Genomic DNA, 24,888 nt, shown 5'->3' with positions numbered 1-24,888 from the left:
ATGCTACATTAACATTTTTAAATTATCCGTTTTCATTAATAATGGGCAAAGTTTCAAAATTAATTTTCTAATAATGGAAGTTCCAACTATTAGTGTGAATTAGTGAGTATTTTTTCAAATTGGGCAAAAAAGTAAAATAAGCTAAAACAAGGTAAATTTTGATATAACCACAATACTGTACCTCGGTTGTCCTATTCACCATCATCTGAAGCAGTGTTGTGTGGGAAAAAGAGGGAAGATATTACTCAGTGCAAAATTAAGGAAACAGTCAGTCTGTTCACTGCAACTGGATATGCTGTTCAAACATGCCAAAATGCATTCTACCAAGAGAAGACATACATAACACTATTCAATTTTACCTTTCTAATTCTGTTTCTATTATTTTTGACTATAAATAAAGTAAATAAGCAGATTTCTAAAAACCTGAACTTCATCTTTTAAAAAAACTCTCATTTTATTTTTTAGTTGCTACTGTACCCAATGGACAGTCCCCCTCTTTCTGAAAGTAATTTATCCCTTTTGATGACTGGGAGTGATTTTGCATTGTCACCATGGCCTATTGCTTTGTCACTGCCCAGAAGGAATGTGGTGGCTGCGGAGTTCTCTTCCCCAAATGTGTTGAGCCTTTACCTTGGACTGCACGTCAGCGTTGTGATCGTTCTGAAGCAGGAGTGCGGCAGACTTGGTGTCGTCCTTCCGAGCTGCAATATGCAGAGCTGGCAGCCTCACTTTCCCTTTGGTGTCATTCTCGAGGAGAATGGCTACTGCCTGGTTATGTCCTTGCTGGAGTGCCACAGCTAGAGGTGTAAAGCCATCCTAGTAACGTAGAAAAGGAAAAATCTTCCATTAGTTTTTTCAAGTGTGGGATTCAAGTCCAAGCAACAGTGCCTCTAATTTTTAAAGTAATGGTTAAGATTGACAAGCAGGGCAAAAGGATTAAATATCCCTCTGAAGATTACAGTAGATTATAATCAGTCATTTACCATACTATGAACTGGCTTCATCAGACTGTTTTCTTAATTTCTACAATATATATATTGAAAAACATCTGCATTCCCTAACAAAGCACACTGCATTCAGGGTGTGTTCAACTTGCTCAACTGTATGTTTAGAATGGAAAAATAAAAAGTAGAACAACCCTATGGCTGCTTATGGAAAGGAAAAAGCAGGAAGGGTAGAAATAGCAGAGACCGAGTCTGGTTGAGAATCAAAGATATGACAGCCAAGACAGGGAAATACAATGTGATTAGCTATGCAAGTTACTAAATACCTATGTGTTGATTAGGGGGAAAAAATTACAACTGTTGGCAGGATGCTCTATGACCAATTAATTTTGGAAGTTTGGGACATAATGTGATCTACAATTCTTTGGCAAATGAGGCTAATTCATTGATTTTGTACTTGTTTGAATTGTACATTATTTATATCATTTAGATATAAAATTACATGCGCTAGGGAATGTAAAAAATATCAGCTTTTCGATTTTAAGCTTAGAAAAATTATTTTAAAATAATAGCACAAATCATCAAAGTTAATAAAGTCGTAGAGGTGGATGGAAAACAATGCTAGAAAAGTTGGAAGCCATGTTTTTCTCTCTAGAAACAAATATTTGCTTGATGGAAAGGTGACAAATAAATAGAAAAAAAATACATTTTAGACTCTGTTTATGTTTAAACCTCCCTTAACCCACTAAAGCTTGAAAACAAGTCTCAGAGTTAAAAGTTTTCATTCATAGAGAGAAGAGATAAGGGCAATCAGACAGTACACTTAACAACAGTATCCCAGAGACTCCAGCAATTTACCATGATTTGACTACTCTATTTGTTTCAACAGAAATTTATTAAAATGTACTAGACTTTTGAGGGAAAAATCATTTTCCTTAAATGTATTGTAACCTATATGCACTACAATAAAAATTGAATTTAAAAAAAAAAACAGAATTTTAAATAACACATTACTTAATAAAATGGAAGAGTAAAGCATGTAGTGTTGGATGCCCACAAATAGTTACCTAAATTTAGAACTTTGGTACAAATCAAGCTCCCTGTGACGGATGAAAGAACAGGCTCATTATCATATATGCATTTAATTTGAGTAGCCCCTGCAACACTGTGATAGTTTATATTAAAAGAGTGTGAACTTTGGTTTTTCTTAGACAAGGCAGTGGCTGGTAGTACAGAATGTAATTAGAAAGGTTTTAGCCTCCAATTTTGGTAACATTCAGGAAGAAGGAAGAAAGCAGAGAATTATATAAATGGTACTGGAGGAACAGAGAACTCCCTGCAGAGAATTTAACTTTGGGACTCTACCATGTGGATTTCATTCAAATCTATATTTCATGGGAGAAGTGTATATATTTGGAATGAGTTTTTTTCAAGTACCTCAACTAATTCTACAAAAAGGAAACACATTAAAATTCAGTAGCTTCATTTTTCATCATTTATTTACCAATGCTAATTGCTGTAAATAAGGGAAATTTCAAAGCTTTAAATATTTCAAACATGAGTTTCATTGCCATATTGAGTGATCTCATAATTACCTGATTTTTAAAGTGGCAGCAGTATCTCAATCAGTAATTGGTTTTTGTAAATTAGGGCTACTAATGGGCTCAGGGTGCCTTCTTTAGGTATATTCACACATGTGCCCATGAGAATGCAGAAGCTATTTACTGATGGAATGTCAAATATCAAATAGTAAACAAGCATGAAGCCCTGCCAAGATTTACTTTACAGAATGACTTACTAAAAGGGAACATGCAGTGCTTTGTCCATATGTGCCTTGATAATCATCAGGGCCAGTGGTAGGGGCTAACCAACTAAGGTTATATATGTCTGGTCAGGAAAAATTAATTTTAGGTGCTTAAATGATTAAAAAATGAAATAGTAATAGGCATATATGTGTCTAAGCTGGAATTCACAACCTTGTATGATTCACTTGAAAAAGCCACATTGTGTGTGGATGTCAGAGAGGGCTTTAATTTTCTGAAAATCACAGTGGAATATGGTCTCTGCCAATGCAATGTACATGAAGGGGTATTTTTAGAACCGGACTGCAATGTTGCAGACATCTAGACTGAAGGAGCCTTGACGGCCAGCAAGCTGAGTTTCCCTAAACCAGACACTAGAAATATTAAGTCTATTTGGTGAGTAACAGAACTCTGTAGGGTAAAATGTTCTTTAAGTAAATGAACTTTCAAGGGAATATAATAAAACACAGATTTCCTTATTTTTGTATATTTCTCAGATGTCCTGATGCAGATATATATACTCTTATGCTTTTATTCAGGACTTGCCTGAAAATATTCCTATGTTACTCATTGTTAGAATTAGTGTCTCAGAAAAAGTTGGCCCCATGTAATAAAAATGAGGCTGTACCCTTGTGGTAAGAGTGTAAAATCTATTGTGCTGTATAGAGAACTTTAGAATCATTTCACACCAGGCAGTTGTGTTTTCCAGTCATAAGCAAGAAACGTGTTCCCATTAACAGAGATTTCTTGGGGGTTTTTTTGTTTTTTTTTTTAACTAATGGGAATAAGCTGTCAGAAAGTTATTGCAATTGGCTCCATAAAAAGTTCTCTCCCAAAGGGACTGGAAGATTTAACAGGTTATTAACTGGATTTAATGGATTAATGGGTTTAAGAGGTTACAACTTAATAGGTAATAATGCTCTCTCCCTCGATGTAGGATAGGAGGGAGTTCATGTTTCTTTCACCTAAACACTTAATTGTCCAGGAAGGAAGCCATATTAGACATTAAAAACTATCAAGTTAGTTTCTAGGTGACAAGCATCTACCAGTCATATTTCATTCCATGCTAGTGGTTTTAAAGTTTTATCGGTGGAGCCACAGAATATAAAATCGGAAAAACAAAGCCTGCATACTCTGGTTGAAATGGGTAAGGAGAGACAGGCCCAGTGGAACTCTTTCCCATCTCTCCCATGTCACCCTCTCCTCACCTTCCAGTGGCCCCTGAGGCATTTTCCCCCTGTTCAAGGTTTCCTGGAGCATCACTTAAAAATCATCATTCTAAACAAACATTGAATGTGCTCCTTAACCTGCCTAGGCAAAAATGAGAAGGAAAATACAAAGCAAATTCTGCTTATTGCAGGAAATGCATAGAAAAAGGAATGTGATGTTCTAAGTCAGCCCACTCCAACCCCTTTCTTATGTCTAGATGTCCTAAACGTCCAGACTGACCTCGAACACTCTATTCAGTTGTTGCCATAACCATGGTCACCCAACTCTGTGTCATGACTTGTCTTTCAGAAAATATGAACAGTTTTTTCATAAAATTGTTCTAACACAAATATGTACTCATTATTTCTGTTCATTAAAAATTGTTCCTTTCAGGAACTGTATTGGATCCTAACAAAGACAAAAGATAGTGATGGAAAAAGATAGGAAGAATTTACTGTAATTTTAGAAGAGTATAACGCTTCCCAAATCCAGAATGTCAAATTGATGGAAGCATGATTTCGTGTTAGAATAAACTGATGTGAATCCCAAATTAAGGCACAAGCACACTGAACTATGTGCCCTGAGTTCATGACCACTGTTGTAGATTACAATAGTAACATGAACAGTCCTAGCATATGGACACCCTTTGCAGCTGGATGGAGAGAATATGGACATTAAGACAAAAGAACCTGAACCTTTAAGGTTGACATTCTTACCTCAGTAGCAGTGCTCTGATTAGCTCCATTTTCCAGCAAATATTTCACAACATCAATGTGGTTCTCTTGGGCAGCCATGTATAAAGGAGTGAAGCCATTCTGAGGACAAACAGTAAAAAAAGACATCTTCAATCTTTTAATTAATAAAATTTAAACCAGGGAAGAAAACAAGACAAGGGAAGAGAACACTATGAAGTAAACCTTTAAAATAGTAAAATATGTAACATACCTTCATACCGAAGAAGTAACACATACATTTAATACTGTTAAACTAGACAAAATCAAAGTGAATCAATTGTCACATGCAATTCCTAAAAATGAAGAGAAAGGGAAATGGAAAAAATATTTCCCTCATGTTCTGTCTTCATTTCAGTACCAGAGAACCACATTTCTCATCACCTACCACTGTTAAAACTAAAGCTATTTCATACCTTAACATCAATATAATTCTATAATACATAGAATTCCCACTATTTATAGTATATTTATAAAATAATATTTTATAATATCTTCAGTATTTATCAATTCATAAATACTTAAACAAACCACTGTTATCTTGAATGTACACCACTTAGCACCTTTAAAAGTATAATTCCTTATTCCAGCATAGGCTAGGAAAGGTTACAAATCTGAGTGAAAAAATTTAAAAATCTGTATTTCAATGTTCCGATTGAAGTAGCAGTTTATAATGTGCTTATATAATGTGTTATAATGAATGTCTTTAAGTTATTTTTTAAAAGCCATTCTGAAATTCTGTCATTCATTAATTCTTACATTTACTATTCAATTATTTACTAAAATCCAACTACTGGTAGCTAGACCATTACTCAGATACACTGATAAACAAGAAAGACATTGGCCCTCACAGAGCACATACAATGGTAATATAACATTATTATATATTCAGATATTTTAAAAATCACTGAGATTTTATAACTTAAGTTTAAAACTAAGTTTAAATTGGAAAATTTTCTTTTCATTAGAGCCTTTGCAGTATATAATACCTCATTAAAGAAAAAAAGTACAAAACTTTGTGTAAAAAGAAAATGAAATTGTGAACTAATTCACAAACAAATCTAACAATTCTTTCAATATAATGTCAGAGTCTTAAATATAGTTGATTGCCTTAAAATTCCATGCATTAATGAGAATAAGTAAAAACATAGATGAGACTTTAGGAATTTTCAAAAACTTAAAAGGGGAGAAAAATAACTCTGGAAAACTCTACATACATTGTCTGTGTGTAAACATCACTCCAAATGGCCAAAATTCAGCAAAATATAAATAGAGAGTATACAGGTAGGAGAAGAAAAGAAATTTTAAACTTGATTGTAAGAGAAAAGCTGCAGGATTCAAATGGAGGAGCAAAATTTAAAGCTAAGAAATGTTACAAAAGGAATGAAATAGCATGTTGTTGGATTCAGAAAAAACTTGTTAGCTGGATAACTTATTTTTTAAAACACAGTGAACAGGTGAAATCATGGGTATTTTAAGAACACTGAGAGGTGGCGGAAGGATGGAATTAGAGATTCAAAGGAAGGGAAAGCCAGAGGATGGTTAACAACAACGAGTGGGTGCGGAAAGGGGGCTCTCTCATGACAAGTAAAAGGCAGCAGTGCAAAACGAAAAAAAGAACTTTTTATAGAGTAAAACAATTTGCTTACACAGTTTCCTCTAACAGAATCTTGTCTATAGATCAGGAGAAGGGGAAATAGACTGTGGTTGCCAGATCAATAGGGGAAAGGAGATATACCATCCTTAGGCTCCTGCACTGATCTATGGTTTTAGAGGGGCCTCCTCCAAATGAGCAGGGCAGGGGGCCCAGAGGGCCAAGAGGACATGCCCACCCTGCTCCTGCAGGTCCCCTACTTCTAGACCATACACCAGGCATGCAGCTACCCACAATCCTTGTTCTAAGCAGCCCCAAGTATGGTTCCAGTGCCGCTCAGACTGCTTCTTTGGGTTCTTCTGTCCAAACGTGTGTTGTTAGATACAACCTGTGGCAGGCTGACTAATGACCCCCAAATACGTCTGCATCCTAATCCCTGGTACCTGTAAATACTACCCGATATGGCAAAAAGAACTCTGCAGATGTCTGACCAAGTTAAAAATCTTGCAATGGGGAGATTTTCTTGGATCATCCATGTGGGTGACATGTAGTCACAAGGGTTTTATAAGAAAGAAGCAGGAGGTCAGAGAGGAGAGAAGATACTACACTGCTGGCAATGAAGGTGGAAGACCAGGATGTGCTCCAAAGGAAACAGATCCTCACTTAGAGCCTCCAGAAGAAACCAGCAGTGCCAACACCTTGGTTTTTATTCTGTAAGACTAACTTCAGACTCAGACTTCTGAAGTTATATAAGAATAAATCTGTGTTATTTTAATCCACTGAATTTGTAGTAATTTGTTACAGCAGCAATAGGAATCTAATACACAGCCCCAGGGTTGTTCACTAGGGAGCGTGGAAGCAGGAGATCCACCGATCCTGAAGGTGTAGGCTGGGGTGTCTGTACCCTTCCCTGTGATGCTCTTGTGGTGTGAATGGAGACAGGGCTGGGGAGGAAAGAGGAGCAGCCGTAGGCTGGGACCCAGAATCAGCATGCCCTTGGCTACAGTCCTGCCTGGGACTCCAAGGTTTCTGAGAATGAATTTAGATCTGTATGTTGTTATAAAGATATATTTTTAAGGTAGGCAGACAGAGATACTTATTTTAATAGTTTGTTAGTTTGATGTATAGCTTTTAATTTAAAAAAATAGCTTGTTAAGTGGGCCTCTTTTGTACTCTTGTCCTGGTCCCTGCAGGTGTTAACGGTGGGTTAGAGTAGCAGAGAAAAAAAATGGAAAATATTAACATGTGGTACACAGTGGGGAAAGGGCAGGGACAGCCAAACTTTCAGGATCTGGGTTAGGGTGCAACAGGAATACCACTGGTGCCTCATGACACAGCCTCAGTTTGTAAGGGCTTCCATCAGAGCAGGGGATGCAAATGTGAAAAATACAAATAAAAGTGATTTATTGAACTGCTTCTATATATTATTTATGGTGAAAGATGACTTGAATACAGAACTTCAAATTACCATGACTACATGCCCTAGTTTGCCTGGAGAGTCTCTTTATGCATAGTATCCTGCAATAATGATTAAATGTCTCAGTTTGGATGATAAATTAAATGGCCTAATATTATCTCTAATACTTAGAACAGTGCATCGCAGTGCAACATTGATATTGTTATCCCTGGTGGAAACGAGGCCTCAGCTGAGGCTCAAACATTTGGGGAACTTGGTCATAGTCTCACAGCCGGTAAGTGAACTGGCTGTGAAAGACAGGATCTGGTCACGAAAAGCCCTTCCCTACAAAGAAGCTGGACTTGATCTTGTATGTGTGTGGTCCTCAGTCTGGCTTTTGATTTAATTGCCTGTGGAAACTTGTAAGAATGCCTAGTTACCCTCCTGCCCCCACTGAATTGGAGTCTCCATGTGTGAAGCCAAACTACATGCATTATTTTAAAAGCTCTGTTTCTGAAGTTACCATAAGAACTTTGTTATAGGTGAGGCAGAACAACCGAAGGGTTTGGGGCAAGGAGTCCTGAGATCACATCTGCATTTCAGAAAGTTCACACTGTTGACTACAGGCCATGGTTTGGGGTGGCGGGAGGCAAGAAAGGAAGCAAGAGGTTAATCCTGTTGCAGTAGTTGCAATAGTATATATAAAAGGTGGAGGAAACATGAGTCAAGACAACAAACACCTTGGCTAGGACAGGGAGGGTGCCATTTGCTTTTATCAAATACAGTGAAGTAAGAAGGCAATAAAGATTTACAAGTGGTGCTAAAGATGTGGGAAATTATTCTTTCTTAGCTTACTGATGCTATTTAACAAAAAGTAGTCCACCAGATAATGTGAAACATGCCTCCGGGTAATTGGAAAAGGGCACAGAAGCATTTTAACACCATTGTAAATTTTGAGGAAAGTGGTTATCTTCACACATAAATAGGTTAACAACACAGGATTATTGACCTCAGTGCCCATATATCTACAGCCGGGGCTGATCCTCGGAGGGTGGCAGGCGAGTACAGCATCATCAAATGTTACAGTGGCTCTGGTGTGACCAATAGGTGCCTCTACCAACTGGCTATTAATATTTTGAATGTTTAACTCCATAGCAATTTATTAATTATTTGCCACTTATTTATGTTTATTCAACAAAAATGTGTTTGGACACTCGTCACTGCTGGGCATTGCATTACCTTTAGTGACTCAGAGATGAAAGACAACATCCCTGTTTTTTAGGGGTTCACAGTCTAGTGCTGAGATGGGCAAGTAAGCAAACTACTATTACAGTTAAAACATATATAATTAGTTCCTTTTTCCTTTAAAGTTATGTTGTTAGTTATAAAGAACATAGGAGGACACAGAACTCAACAGGGATGAGGAAATAGTACCCAAAGGAAATCACTGAGAGTGGCATTTGGAAGACATTGGGGATGACTTACTTTGAACTGTTCACAAAATTTAAAGTTAGGAATAGAAGCAGGAAAGGCATTCAAACAGTGGCAAGTCCATGAGAAAACACTGAATATATAGGGATCTGTGAGTAATGGAATGTGACTAGCAGGGAGAGGAGGCTGAGACACACACAGTCTGGGATCAGTTCCCATCTGCCAGGCTGAGGAGTCTGAATTTTATTCTGAAGTCTTGGGAGTCAATGAAGGGTTTAAGATGGGGTTTGACGTGGACACATTTTCATTTTAAAGATTTAATTTACCAGAATGGGGAGGATGAATTGGAAAATGGCCACAGTATAGCCTGGAAAAGTAGAAAGAAGGTTTTTGTAATAATCCAGAAGTGAAGATGGGGAATACTAACACGATGTTGATGTTTTAAAGTGTAATTTGGCTTTATGTATTTATATTTGACCTAAACACTAGAAGTGGTTTCAGTCTGTATGATTTATTAGTCATCTATAATACTTCTCAGATTTATTAAAAATTTACAAAACTTTTCTTCAAATCCAGAAATTATGCTGTGTTTTGAGAATTCAAACACTTTTAATATTACAAAAGATGTTTTTCCTGTTTTTACTGGAGATCTAATTATTGGTGAGAATCTTACCCATTGGTGAGAATTTCTTTTGGTAACTGGATTATCTAGGAAAACTGAATGAATATGAGCTGATACTTACATATCTACCCATCAAATGCAAATTTAAAGCTTTTCAGAAGATTTTTAAGGCAAGTAAATCTATTGATATTTATGTTATTTCAAAGAAATTGTACAGATAAAAATAATGTTCATATGCAAAGTAATGAGTGGTTTAGAATCAATGTTTTAGACAAGGACCAAAAGTCTAAGAACTATCATTATTACTAATTTGTAAGAATCTTAACTTTTCAGCCTTACTTTCATCAGTACACACAACCTTTTTCTTCCCTTACACAAATGGACAATTCACCAATTGGATGTCTTGAAATAACTGACATTATACAATTACTTTTTTTTTTGTATCATTAATATACAATCACATAAGCAACACTGTAGTTACTCAATTCCCCCCATTATCAAGTCCCCCACCACATACCCCATTACAGTCACTGTCCACCAGCATAGTAATATGCTATAGAGTCACTACTACAATTACTTTTAACATAAGAGTCCGTGTTACCATTCACTTTGAAGGGTATTTTTAAAGCATTAAATTTGTTCTAAATTCTTCACCTAGATGCTGAACTAAGTATTTTGAGAATAACAAATATGGATGTAGTATTTTTTCTGCCCTCAAAAGCAGAAAATGTAACAGAACTCACAGAATATATGTTTGTAGAATCATCTATAGCTCAATATAGATGATCTGCCAAAGGAGCATCATGAATAAAATGCTGTCAGAGCACAAAAGAGTGAGAAATTAGAATCATGAAGAGAGACTCCTCTGGCTCAAGCACACAGATCTGAGAGGAAATTGGAGGCCGTAAGGAAATCGAGATGGCATATCAAGAGACAACAAAATGTTCTTTGCTGTTCTTTTCTTGTTTCATTTACCCTGTCCCTCAAAAAAATGTGGTGTTTGTATGGGAAGTCTGAGTGTATTTGCTGCAGGCATATATTTTACTTGGGGAATGCTGTTCTCTAAGCCTAAAAGTGAGTCTAGTGAATATGAGAAGAATAGTAAGTAAAAATTGCTGAACATGAGTAAAAGCCAACACAAGAATGAAACCTGGAAATAATTCTTACTGGTCTAAAACTTTTTTTTAAATTCAAAGACCTCTTAGTCACATATATGATACAGAGAACAGCAATTCCTCTATAAAATACAACCACCCAGTAAGGATATACCTTAGGTAATTTCATAGATCAAGCATAAGCTAAAAGAGTGGAAACTGATTTTGGAAACTTCAAATGGTGTGTTTCCATACACTAGTCATTGTTATTTTATTTGCTCTTGCTTTTGGTCCTATGTTGCCAAGCTTATTTAGTATATTTCAGTAATTAAAAGGAACTGCCCTATTTTCATAGATGAAAATATTACAGCTGAAAGGGAACTCATCATTTTACAGTTGAGGAAAATTTAACCCAGAGATTGAGTGAATCGCCAAGGGGGCTCCCCAGTTACAGAAGTTAAGGAGAGAATGGGAGGTCAATAAATGGACCCAGCAGGTCAGAGATGCCTGGAAACTCTCATTCTTTCCTTCTCATCTTTTAGGTCTTGATATAAGCATCTCCCTCTCTGGGAGGCCTTATTCAATACCTGCAACAATGCTAGCACACAGTAAGTACTCAGTAAATAGTTATTAAATGGATGAATGAATAAAGTAGAACAGGATCCAAGTTCCTTTTTATGCCTGTGGTGGTTTTAAAATAAGTCTTCAAATACTTTGACACTCAGGCCTTTAAAAAGTAGAGCCTAATACCCTTTCTCTTGACTCTGGACCAACTTAGTAATTCACTTTCAATGCATTTATTATGGTGTAATTGATGGTGTGTGACTTTAAGGCTGAGGTTTAGAAATCCTTGCTCTCTCTTAGATCACATGACCACGCTGAGGGAAATGAGCTGCCGTGTCATGACAACATTGAAGCAGCCTGTGGAGAGACTCATATGAGAAGGAACTGAAAACTCCCACCAAAAACTAGTGTCAACTTGCTAAGCACATGAAAAACCACATTGCAAATGAATTCCCCAGCCCTAGAAAAGCCTTCAGGTAGCTTCACCCTGGTTAACATCTTCACTATAACCTCTTGAGAGACTCAGACTAATTACCCATCTAAGCCACTACCAAACTACTGATCCATAGACACTCTGATGATAATAATGATTATTGCTGACTTAAGCCTCTGAGTTTTGGAATAATTTGTTATGCAGCAATAGCTAGCTAACACAATGTCCAACAAGGTCATCCATGATCTGGCCATGGCCTACCTTGCCAACCATACCTCTTTCTACTCTTACCCTGTACTGCTTCCTTTCTTTTCAGGAAAGAAATTCAAATCCTAGGCAGTTATTTTCAAATCTCCTAATCATGTATCTCTCTTCAAATGCTATCTAAACTAGAAACTCTAAAAATTAAATGCTAAACACAGCTGCTCTGTTTGATGTTAGCTGAGTTACAACTGTTCAGCAATGCCTTCCCATCCCCAAACGACCAGGACAATGGTTTTTAAACCATGTTGTGTTCCAGGAAGATATATCAGGAAGTTTTAAGAGCTACCACTATTTGAAAACACAAAGGCAAAGCAGCCTAATGTGATAGTCATATGCTACCCTTTATAGTGTGTTGCAACTGTAAAAGATTAAGTCTTTGCATTAATAAGAAGGAATGAGTGAAGTAGATAGCTTGTGCATATTTGTTTAGATGTAGCAATCTACAGTCTAGGAGACTCTGAAAATTTACAGCTTAAAATCTTTATAATACCCTGAATCCCATGTGTCATTTGTCAGTTTTCTTAGAGTATCACATATACTCTCTGTATCTAGTGGAAAACTCATCAACAAATTAAACAACCAATTCTTACAGAAGAAGATGGAAATGGTTACAAACAGCTCTGGTTTTGAATTTAGCAAAAGGGGAATTTCCCTTCTGGTGAAGCTTTCTCTTTTGCAGGAAGGTCAGTGTCAAGATATAGGCTTTCTCACCGAGCATAATTCTTCAGCAGCTTTAGCCATGATGTGCTAGGAGGCCCTTTATCACACACAGGTTAGTGCTGGTTGGGCTTACTACTCTAGTTACCATCTCAGATACTATGCATCATCTTCTTCCTTTGAACTAGCATTATGAGAGAGAAGGTTGGGAAGCATCCACAAATTACCACCCAGCTTTAAGGTCAGGATGATTCAAATTATTTCCCTAAATATATTGTAGGCTCACAGCTGCAAAGGACATAAAGAAACCAATGAGGGTACTAATTGTAGTCATAAAAAAAAGAGTATACTATTTAGTGTACTCTGGGGGTGTACTCAGGGCAAAAGAACAAAAGATATGACTATACACCTGCTTGGTAGATGAGAAGGCATTTTATTAATTAAAATATCATATAAATTTTGTCAGATCACCTGAACTTGGTAATACTTTACCAGGATTAAGATATTATTAGTTATTTTAACCACTTTCTTTCCAATGGTCATTGTTAAAGGATTATAGCTGAACTATCAAATGACATTAAAATGATGCAAATCTTTCTAAGGAGGTCATACTTTATGGAGTGTTTACCATAGCATCTCATTTCTTCCCCACAACTACATCATTCAGGCCATTTAACAGACAAGACTACAGCCATTTATCCAAGGACACACCCAGAAGTGGTGCAATCAGGGTCTGAACCCTGAAGGACTCCAAACTCAGTGCTCGTTCCCCGCCTCAGCTGTCCCTTTCAACCAGGATCAAATTGCCTCACAGAACAACCAAACTTTTACCTAGTAATTGGACAGTTAGCCTTCTTCCATCTTCTCCTAAGCCCTTCCCTAGAGATGAGCAGGAAATCTCTAACTAGTGGCAGTATTGGAACTGTCATGACTATTGGAACCCTCATGACCTGGTTGATGAAGAATGTCCAAGTGTTCGATTAAACATAAGAATTCTTCCAGTTTTTACTTCCACTGGATAAGCAACTTAGGGTGGCGGTAGTGAGGAGACAGAAAATACACACTTCATATTTATGCAACCCTAACAGCCCTGTGAAGTGAGTAGATTACAAATGAATGTTCACAGGGAGGATGAGGCAGCATGCCTCAAGTTTCACAGTACTTAAAACATAGAGCTGAGATTTGAAACTGTGCATAGCTAATTAAAAACTCATGTTCCTTCTACTACTCTATTCTGCCATGTGCTTTAGCAGCAAATCTGTCACAGTATTTATCATACTTAGGTATTCTAGCAATCAGAAGCACCATTGAAAATACTGTATTCTTGGGTGAACCATAATCCCTGCTTTCAGCATCTCATGGGCAAATCACCAAGAAAACACATGAAATGAACCATTTTGCATATTTTAAGTTACTTCAAAGTGCCCTATACATCAATCTGAACTAATCTTCCTAAAAGTAAGTTTCAACAAATTACTTCCCTACCATGATTGCCATTTTACTGACCCGGACTGAAGATCTGTTTTCATAGATGAGAGCTGAACATCAGACCCTTCACACCCTCACCCGATAGTCATATTAAAGACGAACCTTTAATATGTACTCTGATGTTGTTCCAGCTCAGTTTGTCTCACCAAGATTTCTACATTTACTAAGCTCAGTTGTACCTACCATTCCTTAGAGGAAGAGAAACTGAGCAGGGAGGGAGTGGAAGGCTTGAGACTGCTGAATACCTAGCTCCAGAAATCTGCTCTGGGAGCACAAACCTAATATTCCCATGCAGAAAGTCTTCCTTTTCAATTTCCCCTCTTCAGACTTTATCTCCTTTTTATTGCTTGGTTCAAGTTCTCTATGAATTTTTCATTAACAGAATTTGGCCATTTCTAATCTTTCTCTAGGTTGTTGTCTGTTCTGTACATGTAGTACCAAATCATATCCTATCTTCTGTTGCTTGCCTTTGTTTCTTGTGTGTTTATATTGACTTTGCATGTAGCCTGTACACTTTTTAAAAGCAGCTTCCTGCCTAGCACTTGTTTGGAATCCCTACAGACAGCAGTGAGAACTCTGCTGAGTACACAGTAAGTGCTCAGTAAACAGTGGCTGACAGTTTACCCTTCACTTTATTTTACTCAGTTTCTGACAATTATAAAGCACTTCTGATTCATGCTTTTCTCTGTTATTCAAGTTTAAAATTTAAATTTAATGGGAGACCTAACACCACTTCATTCTACAAAGGAGTTGAGGTGGCTGGTGGTATCTCATTTACTCTTAAGTAACTCTAAAATATCAAAAAAATTTATCTCCATGTTTCACTTTGAAAAAACGAATACATACCTCATGAGACTGTTAAACTAAGATGGAATAATTATCTTGTTTATGTTCTTGGATTTGTAAGCAAAAAATGAGAAGTCAAATGAATTCTTAAATAATCGTAGAGAAAGCAAGTGAATTTTAAAAGTAAATAAAAATTTTTAAATGAATTTTTAAAATGGAATGCCCAAGATGTAGAGCAAGTATTACTGGATGCCTATACAGGATCCTTCCTCTTTTTTGAAAGCACCCTGTTTTTCCTTGGAGTATCTATGCTTCCATAGCTCATGGAATTCCAATGAAGCTGAATTAATTTCTCTCTTTATCTTCTACCTCCAGGCCTAGCATCAGATGACTTAAGCCAATTAACACATTTCATTCTGTTGGATACAATGACTGGTTCAAGTTTAGACAAGAGAATTAAGATGGTCTAATTATTTAAATTCAGGGTACTCTTTTGGAAAGCTGGCACAAAGTTCCCCTATTTTTTGACTCTGAAAAAGAAGAAGTATGGCTTTAATCTTACATCCACAAAGGAAGCAAGCCTAGAATAAAGCTGACATTGCAGAAATCATAGCAAAGAAAAAGAGAATCTGAGTCCTTAGTTTTGAGTAAGTCAGTGGGAAAGAAATAAACAAACTGGACTTTCTCTTACCTATTTGAATTGTGAACTCATGAAAACCAAGAAGGGTCCATTTTTATTTACAATTGAAGGCATCCTAGTTGATATTACAACTATACTAAAATATAGCTTATACTATCACCATTAATTTAGTGTAAAGCATTTTCTGATGTAAAGCACTTTCTGAAAATACAGAACGTCATAAAGGGTATCACAGAAATAAAAATGTTGAAAGTACAAAGTGACCCTTAGACACATCTGCAGAAAAAATATGAAATAGATTTTTAAGAATGAGATTAAACTACACAAACGCAGGCAGATAATTTTCAGTAAGGAAATAAATTTGCTTTTCCAAGTGATGAGATTTTAAAATAATTCTTTTCTGTATGAGTGGCAAATACAAAATAAGGTATTCAGTAGTAGGTTTATTAGTAGTAGGTAGCTATATGCTACGTTTTATTTAAGTTGTTGATAGAAATGGCAAGTTTATCTATCCCTGGATTAAATGCTTTCTCACCAATCACATATAATTTTTTAACAATCTATGTAAATGCCTTTCTGTTGTATATGCAATAAATAATTTTGATAAAAACTAAAGTTACATTTACAGATGTTATTCCCCGATTAATCTCTATAGAAGTAATGAAAATGTCCTTATGAATCTTTAACATAAATTTAACGAAAATTTGAATAATGAAATTGGGTGGAAATAATTCCCCAATACATTTTCTTTAAATAAATTTTCCTGAACTTTCAAATTGCTGAACAACAGAATTAGGTTCTGATCTTTACTATGTAATACCATTTGCTTGGCATGTATAGTAGGTACTTTAAAAATTTGTATTTTTGAGCAACTTCATAAATGACCCAGGAGGAAGATTAAAGATGGCGGCGTAAGAGGTGAGACAGAGGCTTCCTCCTAAAACCGCATATAATATGAAAATATAATTGATACAACTAACCCTGAGAGGGCAACAGGAAAGAAGGCTGCGCCAGACTGCAGACACCTGGAGAAAAGAGCAGACCTCACAAAACAGGGTAACGTATGAAAGCCTTAATATGGCGGGACCTGAGCCCTTCCCCCACCCCAGCTCACCCGCGGGAGGAAGAGAAATGGAGCAGGAAGGGAGTGGAAGGCTTGGGACTGCTGAACACCCAGCTGCAGAGATCTGTGCTGGGAGCACAAACCTACATTTCATGGTGCTTTCATCATACTCTCGTGATTTTGGGGTTGGAAAGCTGGGACAGGCAGAGTCCCTGGGGAGACTGGGATTCCGGCCGCTTGTGGAAAGCAGGGATCCATATCCGGCTGCTCTAGGACAAAAACTTATACCTGTGTGCCCGGCCCACTGGCTCAGGCAGTGGAGAAAGGCACAGCAGCCAGGAGGCAGGGAACAGCTCTTTCCTTCCCCCAGGCACCAGTACTGCTCCCCTGCGACCCCTGACATTGCTTCAGGGGCTGAGCAATTCCAGAGAGTAGAGCTTCTGTACACTAGTGGGCACCATACACAAATATGAAACGTCAAAGGAACTTGGTCCAGAGTAAAATTATTAATACAACTCCCGAGAAAGATTTAAATGACATGGACCTCGTGACTCTTCCTGAAAGGGAGTTCAAAATAAAAATCATTAACATGCTAATGGAGGTACGGAAAGAAGTCAAGAACTGAGGAATGAATTCAGGTCGGAGATCCAATCATTGAAGAACACAATGGAGGGCATAAATGACCCAGTAACTGAGAGGTAAGAGGAAATGTGTCACCTCCAAAAGTAGAAGTACTGACTATTGGTTACAGGTCCCCGATATTGAGAAAGTTAAGGCAGTAACAACCAGTGTAGGGTACTTTTATTCCCCCCAACAGAGTAAAATCCATAAGACTGAATAATACTACTTTAGTTGTTTATTGTTTTATTATTTTGAGGTGAAGTGTAATAGGATTAAACAATTTTTGACTTCAGATTAAAATACTCAAAATAAGAGAATTTTTACTACGCTTGTAGATTACACCAAAAAAAATTTTTAAGTTAATGATTACCAAATGTTTCTTATTTCTGCCCAACTGTCTCTGAGAAAATAAAATGCTGCTCCAAGTCTTTAAAAACACATTTAACAACAAAACCCTATATAGCACATTTGGACCAGCGTACCTAAAGCCACATTTTTAATAATCCTGTCAATGCTGCAACTAGTAGCCTTAGCTTTTGTTAATAAATATGCAAGGTAATCATATACTATTTTTTATAGACTGAGACCTGCATCTAGGAAGTCTAAATATTTAATTAAATGAAATTATTGCTTCCTTCAGCAATGTCTACCACATTTTTCTATTTAATGACTAGAGTGCTTTGCATGCCAATTTGCAAATTAAAACATGTAGTTGAGACACACAAATACACTGACACACTTCACTGGAATTCAAAAATGTCTTTCTTAGTTTTCCAAAGTAAAAGTTCCCTTTTCTTTAATTCCAAACTACTTGCTATAATTTTTCTCAGTCACTGAACAGTGCTCAAAATTATAATACTATTCTTGCCTCTTGTACAATATTAAAAGTTTGGGATATAACCAAGGTTTCATTTCATATCACATTACACTTATTGTACCAACAGAATTTAGGATGAGATCTGGAGATATAAACAGGTTTGGTGATGGAGCAACAGAGTAGTTTAAGGGCAAAAGGAACCCTTACTAAGTGTGGGATTTTTGTCTATGCTGATTTACCCTTATCTAAGCTCTTTTAAAGTTGCTAGGGAGTTAGAGCAGGCAGTGCTCTGAGACAGTGCTGAGACCAAGAAAAGAAATAGATCCATTAAAATAACCAGCTCCAAGTAATAGTCTCAGTATTTAACAGCTGCTTAACACATTCTAGTTCACAGCTTGCCAAAGATATAACCTCAAAGAATAAATAATGTAATGATCAAAAAACTTATGTAGACAACACATGGAACCAATCAGTCATGCACCCAGACTTACTGTCTTTGGAGTATTTATTTATAATTTATACCTTGAAATATATACACATTTACAAAGGATTTAAGGATATCTAAAATGCTTTATATATACTTACAGTTAACATACATTTATGTATCTATAATCAAGATAAGGCAATATAGGCAGGCCTGAACAAACTGTAGTTGCAGAAATCTAGTGGAAGAGCCCAGACTGAGTTAGGTATAATGACTGAACACTTGCATTTTGGCAGCCACATAAATAAGGGAAACATGATGGATGATGGGAGTTGTCACATTTCTGAGAAAAGAAAGTTGCTGATTGCCATCTAGAATCTTGATTTCATACAAGAAACAGAGAAGACACAGAAGCTGGTTGTGTGAACATGCCTGAGGCTGTTCCTTGGAAGAGTTCTCTCAGGTGCATGCATGTCAGGGGAAGAATCGTTATCGAATGGAGAGCGGCTACTCATCCAGGGAAATAAACTCTAACTAGCAATTGTGATGGCAAGGTTGATTCATGCTACTCCTGAAAACAGTGTATGTGACATATCCTTACTGAGACAGAAGGTGACTTACTCCAACCTAGAGGTACCTATAGCAACATTTTCTTTCAAAAAGTGTACTTGATCTGCTAAAATACCTGGGTGCACAGAGTTCTTGATTTTAAACTAGAAAAACTACAATTTTCACCCAAATAATTTTGAGGGAAGATGTTACCCCTCAAGGCCCACCCATCAAACAACATAAGTATGCCCCATCCACTCCTTATCCTCCCACTGAAAGTCAGATTTTAAATAAACACTGTATTCTGATAATCCTGGCTGGATGTTTGGCTTCAAATGTACCCACAACCAACCAATAGGCTGATCTGTTGGATGTGTTTTCTAGAGTATGCCTGCCTGAAACAACAACGGGCACGGTCACTGAGATGATGATTATTATTATGCTTTCAAATGAAGAAGTCTTAACAGAGCTAATTATGGAAGGGATAACTCCTAGTTAGTGTTCATAAGGCACTGTCATTGTCATCGAACAGAATTCTTTCGGTTGTGGCAAATGAATATTTAGTAAATCACGTAAATACAGAATCAGGTTGTTTAGATAGAAGTAAGCACCTCTAAAGGTCTAAAGCTAGAATTTGATCTGCCAGTAGCTAGCGCTCCCTCTTCTTGATATTATAAACTGCACTATTTGAGAAAGCTTGGATTTTCTGAGATTGCTGATGGCATCCCATAATTTCACCTCAAACAATTCCAAGCTATAAAATCAGAAGGTGACAAATAATTGGTAAATAGTTTATGAAAATTCACATCCTTAATAATTTTCTCAGTAATTTGAAAGATTATGACAAATATTAGTATTAATGACAGTCTTGCCAGAAATTGCTTGCTCTTCACAGAAGTCAACATACTAGGAGGCTGAGACTTGAAATACACCAAGAAAACATATAAAGAGAGAGAGTAGGCTGGTTTTACAGTTGAAAGAGGAAAAACAAGGATTTTTCGAAGTAACGAGTCCTTTATATCCAACCTTTAACATGTGTTTTTCATGTATAAGAAGAGATAAAGAGCAGCTTATTCCTTCATTAAATCATATTTAAGTAAATTTGTTAAATAAGATTTAAAATGTTAATTATGTTAAAATAACAAAAAATAGAAAAACTAATTATTACATAAAGATAGCACACAAAATAAGTGATGCTTTTTAGCCTGGCTGCTTCAGCTACTGGAAGTTAAAAAGCAGAGGCTATTTTGTTGCATCCCTAGCCTAGAGGGTTTAGAACAGGGCTTGGCGTATTTACATGGTCTGTGTTCAATGAATACAGTTATTTTCTTTCCTGCTCTTTGTAGCAAGTGCTTTTTCTTATTCTGTTTCATTACCTTTGTTCTGAACCTATGTTATACCCAGGCAACATTAAATATTGCGAGTTACTAAAGATGAAACTTCTGTGTAATCTTTTCTCTATCACCACCTCTAAATAATAATGATCTCTCAGCTCCAATGGACAATCAGCCACAATAACAGATACTGTCCTCAACTGAAGCTCCAAACCATTTATTGCTTATTCATAATTTAAATAGATAGTGCTGTTGTATCTAATAATTAGTATAACAGCCAACCAACATTTATATTGTATTTGCATGTACCAGTTATGTTCTAAGGACTATACATGTTAGTACATATATAGTACTAACTCATTTAATCTTTAAATTTACCCTGTGCAATAAACACCTATTTTACAGAGGAATCCCTGAGAGGTTAAGTAACAAGCCCAATGTCACACAAATAGCGACAGCATAGGGGTTTGTAACCACTAGACTGTAGAGTCTCTCATGAAGTCTATGTCTCTAAATGCAGCACGCCTGGACTAACTAAGCATATTTCATTGCTTTTCTGTCCTTATTCAGAAGTAGAATGGAATCCTCCCTGCTCCTGTGTTTGGCTCCACTTAGTGATGTCTCTCATGCTCTCCTGAAAAGATACACCTTTATTATTTTGCGTTTTAAGGTCAAGGTTTTATCCTGCTGCTTATGTTCCTCACTATTCGTGTCTTCAAGTCAATATGTCATTTAAACTTAACACTTTAAAGGGTTACAGTTTAAAATATTACACCAAGCTATGTTCAGACAGCATGCAGGAAAATCTCTTGTATAATCAGATAGTTGGTAAATGTCTTTGGGTAACATTGTTGGTTCACATCTGTTTCAATCATGAAAATCCAAAATTTTTAAAGACTATTCTTTGCAAATGAAAACATATGTGCTTTCACAATGATATGATTTTTGTGACATTTTGAAATCATTAAACAAAAATATGTCCCAATGATTTTAAAAGAACAGAAAATATAGTAGAAGTCGGTCTTGCAAGCACACTCTAAGCGTTGACCTGTACTTCAGAAATCCAACTTCATATAAAATACCTGAAGTCCTAATCTACCATTCTTAGATATGAAACTCACTACTTTGTTTTAGTATTAACTTCTTAAGAGAATATTTCATTTCTGCGGTCAGACTGAAGAAAATCTTAGCCAAATACCATGACAGGACAATTCTGTGACACATGGGATAGAACAGACAGTAGGCTCTTAATAAATGTCAAAATATTTTAACAATTGACTTGTAGGTTCTTTTGGATTGTCTACTTGAAAAATCACCTCTTCCACATAAAACAACATTTTTGTCTCTTTTTTATTCTTATTCTTGTTTCATGGCATTGGTTAGGGCTTGTGCCACGTTGACTAGTCTCACTGACATCCTTTTCTTGTTACTGGCTTTCATGAGAATACTTCTAGGACTTTGCCATTCTAAATGTTTTTGCAGTGGTTTGGAGTATATTTCCTCTGGAAATGATAGTTCTATGTATTTTCCTCTGGAAGCCTGATATTCTTAATTAGGTAACTTTTAAGTTATTAAAATTTAAACTTAGTTCATATACATAAGTTTTAAAATATTAAAATATTGCATATGAAACAAAAGTGACTCATAAAAGTGCCATCAATTTGTCCTAAAAAAGTGGTATCTCCCTGAATAACAGGTGTAGAATGGAACTTTATATTTAAAGCAAACCAACCCAAACTGATAAAGAACATTGGGTGCTTTTAAACAGCAATTTAAAGTTGTTTCTACACACCTTCAACTCGTGACTTCAGCTTCATTGATGCTCTGTTCTAACTAAGGCATACTAATACTATATTTTAGACACTTCAAAATGTTCTTACTATTGTACCATAGGACATGTAAACAATAATTTTTAAGTTTATGATATTCTATTTAGAATTTTCCACATTTGGAATTACCCTCTGAAAGTGATTTTTCAAAAATAGTGTTTGGTTAAAACCACATTTTGTTAGTTGTACTTCAATTTTCATCACCCACAGTATCTAAGTAGAGAACTCTCATTCTTTTACTCATTAGTCTCAAACCTCAAGTATCTCTAAGTGATCAAAGTCTTTACTCTAAATGTCCTAACTACTGAATTACTTAAATTATTAAATTACTAATATATCTGTGTTTAGGATAACGCAACTTCATGTATCCAAACTGACCCTGTTTCAAGGAGTATATGAAAAAAGCCAGTTAAATGAACTATAGATTTCACTTTTAGTAGTAATCTTTTACCCTATATCAGTGAACTGACTTTGTTACCGCTCTTGCATATATGCACTATCACTAAATCTGTTATTAATGACAGCTAAGAGCCATCAAGTTCTTATGCCAGGCACTTGTGTATATGGATTAACTAATTTAACTCTCACAACAGCTTCTAAGAGGGAGGTACTGTGATTATAATGCTCCTATTATAGATGAAGACATTGAAGCATAGAAAGTAGAAGAGCTTGACAATCTAGCTTCAGAATTTGTACTCTTTTATCTATTTCACTTGCTGCCTACTTATGCAATGTCAAAATCGATCACTGGCAATTTTGATGTCTTAAAAACATTTATTCTCTTTCATGGATTTAATAGAAATAATCATATTTCTGTTATAACACATAGTTAGCTATAGTCAACAGCGTAATGTATTTGCATATAAATTTATATTTACCATGTTCAGTCAATTATTGGGCATTATAAATCTTTCCAATTAAGAAAGGACATACATATTTAAGATACTGGTTATAATAGCTCTTGAAAAAGAATTTTCAGGAATTGCACCAAATATGAAAGTGTAAAAAAAATTAAGATATAATGTAGGTGCTAATTTTCATCTTTCAAAAAAGTTATGTAACTAAATCAATGTTTTAGGCACAAACAAAATTACCTTGAGTGTATGAGTAGTTATCTAACTGTCAGTTTCTCTCAATAAATAAAGAAAGCAATATCAGATTTTGCAAATGAAGTGGTGAGGAGTAATAAAATATTCTTAATAAATTTCCTTGTGCTTTTCAGAGTTTTAGACATTCATATCTGGAAAATTACATTAAGGAACAATAAAAATGTAATTGCTTAAAGAGAATTTACCAGAAAGCAACTAAAATAATCATTACTTCTGATAATTGGCATGGGAGGTGGGAAAGGAGAATTAAACATTTTGCTACCTACACTTTTGCATTGCTTTGATTGTTTAAAATAAGAATATATTCATGTGTTACTTGTGACACTAAGACAGCTAGGTAAATAGATGATAGGTAATAATAATGACAAAGACTGATGGATAGGCAATCAAATCTTATTGAATATTTAACCAGATATCAGAAGACAGGGTTCACCAATATGACTTTGGGCAAAACACCAGACTCTGGGGACTTCAATTCCCATGTCTCTAATACTCCTTTCCAGTTCTAAACTACAATAATTTGGTGAAGAGTATAATATAGGAATACAAGGGACTCACAATCCCAGAATAAAGCAAAGTATTTAACAGTGCATCCATGAGAGACATTCTCAAAATAGTTAAAACATTGTCCACAACCTATTGCCTCTACAATTTTTTTTTTTTTTGGTAAAACACAAAGCATGATGCTGATTAACAAGGTCAAAAAGCTTTCCAAACAACTTCAGAAAATATGAAGAACCAAAGTATCCATGCAAGATGATATACTCTAGAGAGCCATGCTCCAAAGTGCAAAGCTGTTTGATTGTTAATCAATGATATATTACAATAAGGAATGGAAATAAAAGCTGCCAGTCTTTGCATCTGGTCCAACTGTCAAATGTTAGTGAGTTATGGATGAGAACAATGAGCAAATCCCTGATCTTCAGAATGTCTGTCACCAGCTCTAATACAAGGTGTGCGCATTGTTACAGGAAACCTTCCTAGTCAGACCAATTGAAATAGCGTATGAACAGACGCTGCAAATCTCTGATCTGTTTTTAAAGGCCCTGATAGAATTGGATAGCTGTGGTTCTCTCCTGGCCTCTCCTCTTCATAGGTTTAGTTCGCAGGTTTCTTTCAGTGGTCTTCACACTGCTCTCCTGTCCCTTCTGATATTTCTGGCTTGTGAATGCAAACTTAGAATGTCTTATACTTTTATTCCTAAGAATCAATACAATAAACAGGGAAGGAAAGTAATTCAGGACCAAAGGAATCAATAACAATGGAACCGGTGCTCCCCACGCAGTGTAAGAGCCTTCCCATGCCCATGGAGTTAACAACAAAAATAATAAAAATAACAACAGCACTAATGTAAGAGAGCTTACTATGTACCAACAATTGTGCTAATTATTTCCTTCAATCCTTACAATAATGATAAATTATATGTACTATATTTACTCTGTTTGTACAGATTAAGTAAATTCAGGTGCTGATATGAGACATAACTT

The 24,888-nt window shown here is 36.0% G+C and overlaps 1 protein-coding gene across 24 annotated transcripts in view; it reads right to left on the bottom strand.

The window, feature by feature from the left end:
• Nucleotides 1-24,888, bottom strand: part of ANK2 (ankyrin 2) — a 323,577-nt gene that overhangs the window by 129,880 nt on the left and 168,809 nt on the right. For 13 of the 24 annotated variants that reach the window (XM_036920817.2, XM_057502554.1, XM_057502555.1 and 10 more), the window contains exons 5-6: nt 4,672-4,770; nt 631-816 (exon numbers count right to left, since the gene is read on the bottom strand). In XM_036920817.2, coding sequence (XP_036776712.2) covers nt 631-816; nt 4,672-4,770 — 285 coding nt within the window. Of the gene's footprint in view, nt 1-181; nt 206-630; nt 817-4,671; nt 4,771-24,888 lie in introns of all 24 variants that reach the window. The other 11 variants (XM_036920818.2, XM_036920824.2, XM_057502564.1 and 8 more) reach the window with 1 other exon arrangement.

Source organism: Manis pentadactyla, chromosome 5, assembly GCF_030020395.1.
Source record: "Manis pentadactyla isolate mManPen7 chromosome 5, mManPen7.hap1, whole genome shotgun sequence".
In the NCBI taxonomy this organism is placed as follows: Eukaryota; Metazoa; Chordata; class Mammalia; order Pholidota; family Manidae; genus Manis; species Manis pentadactyla.
This window is presented reverse-complemented; position numbering and strand designations above follow the sequence as displayed.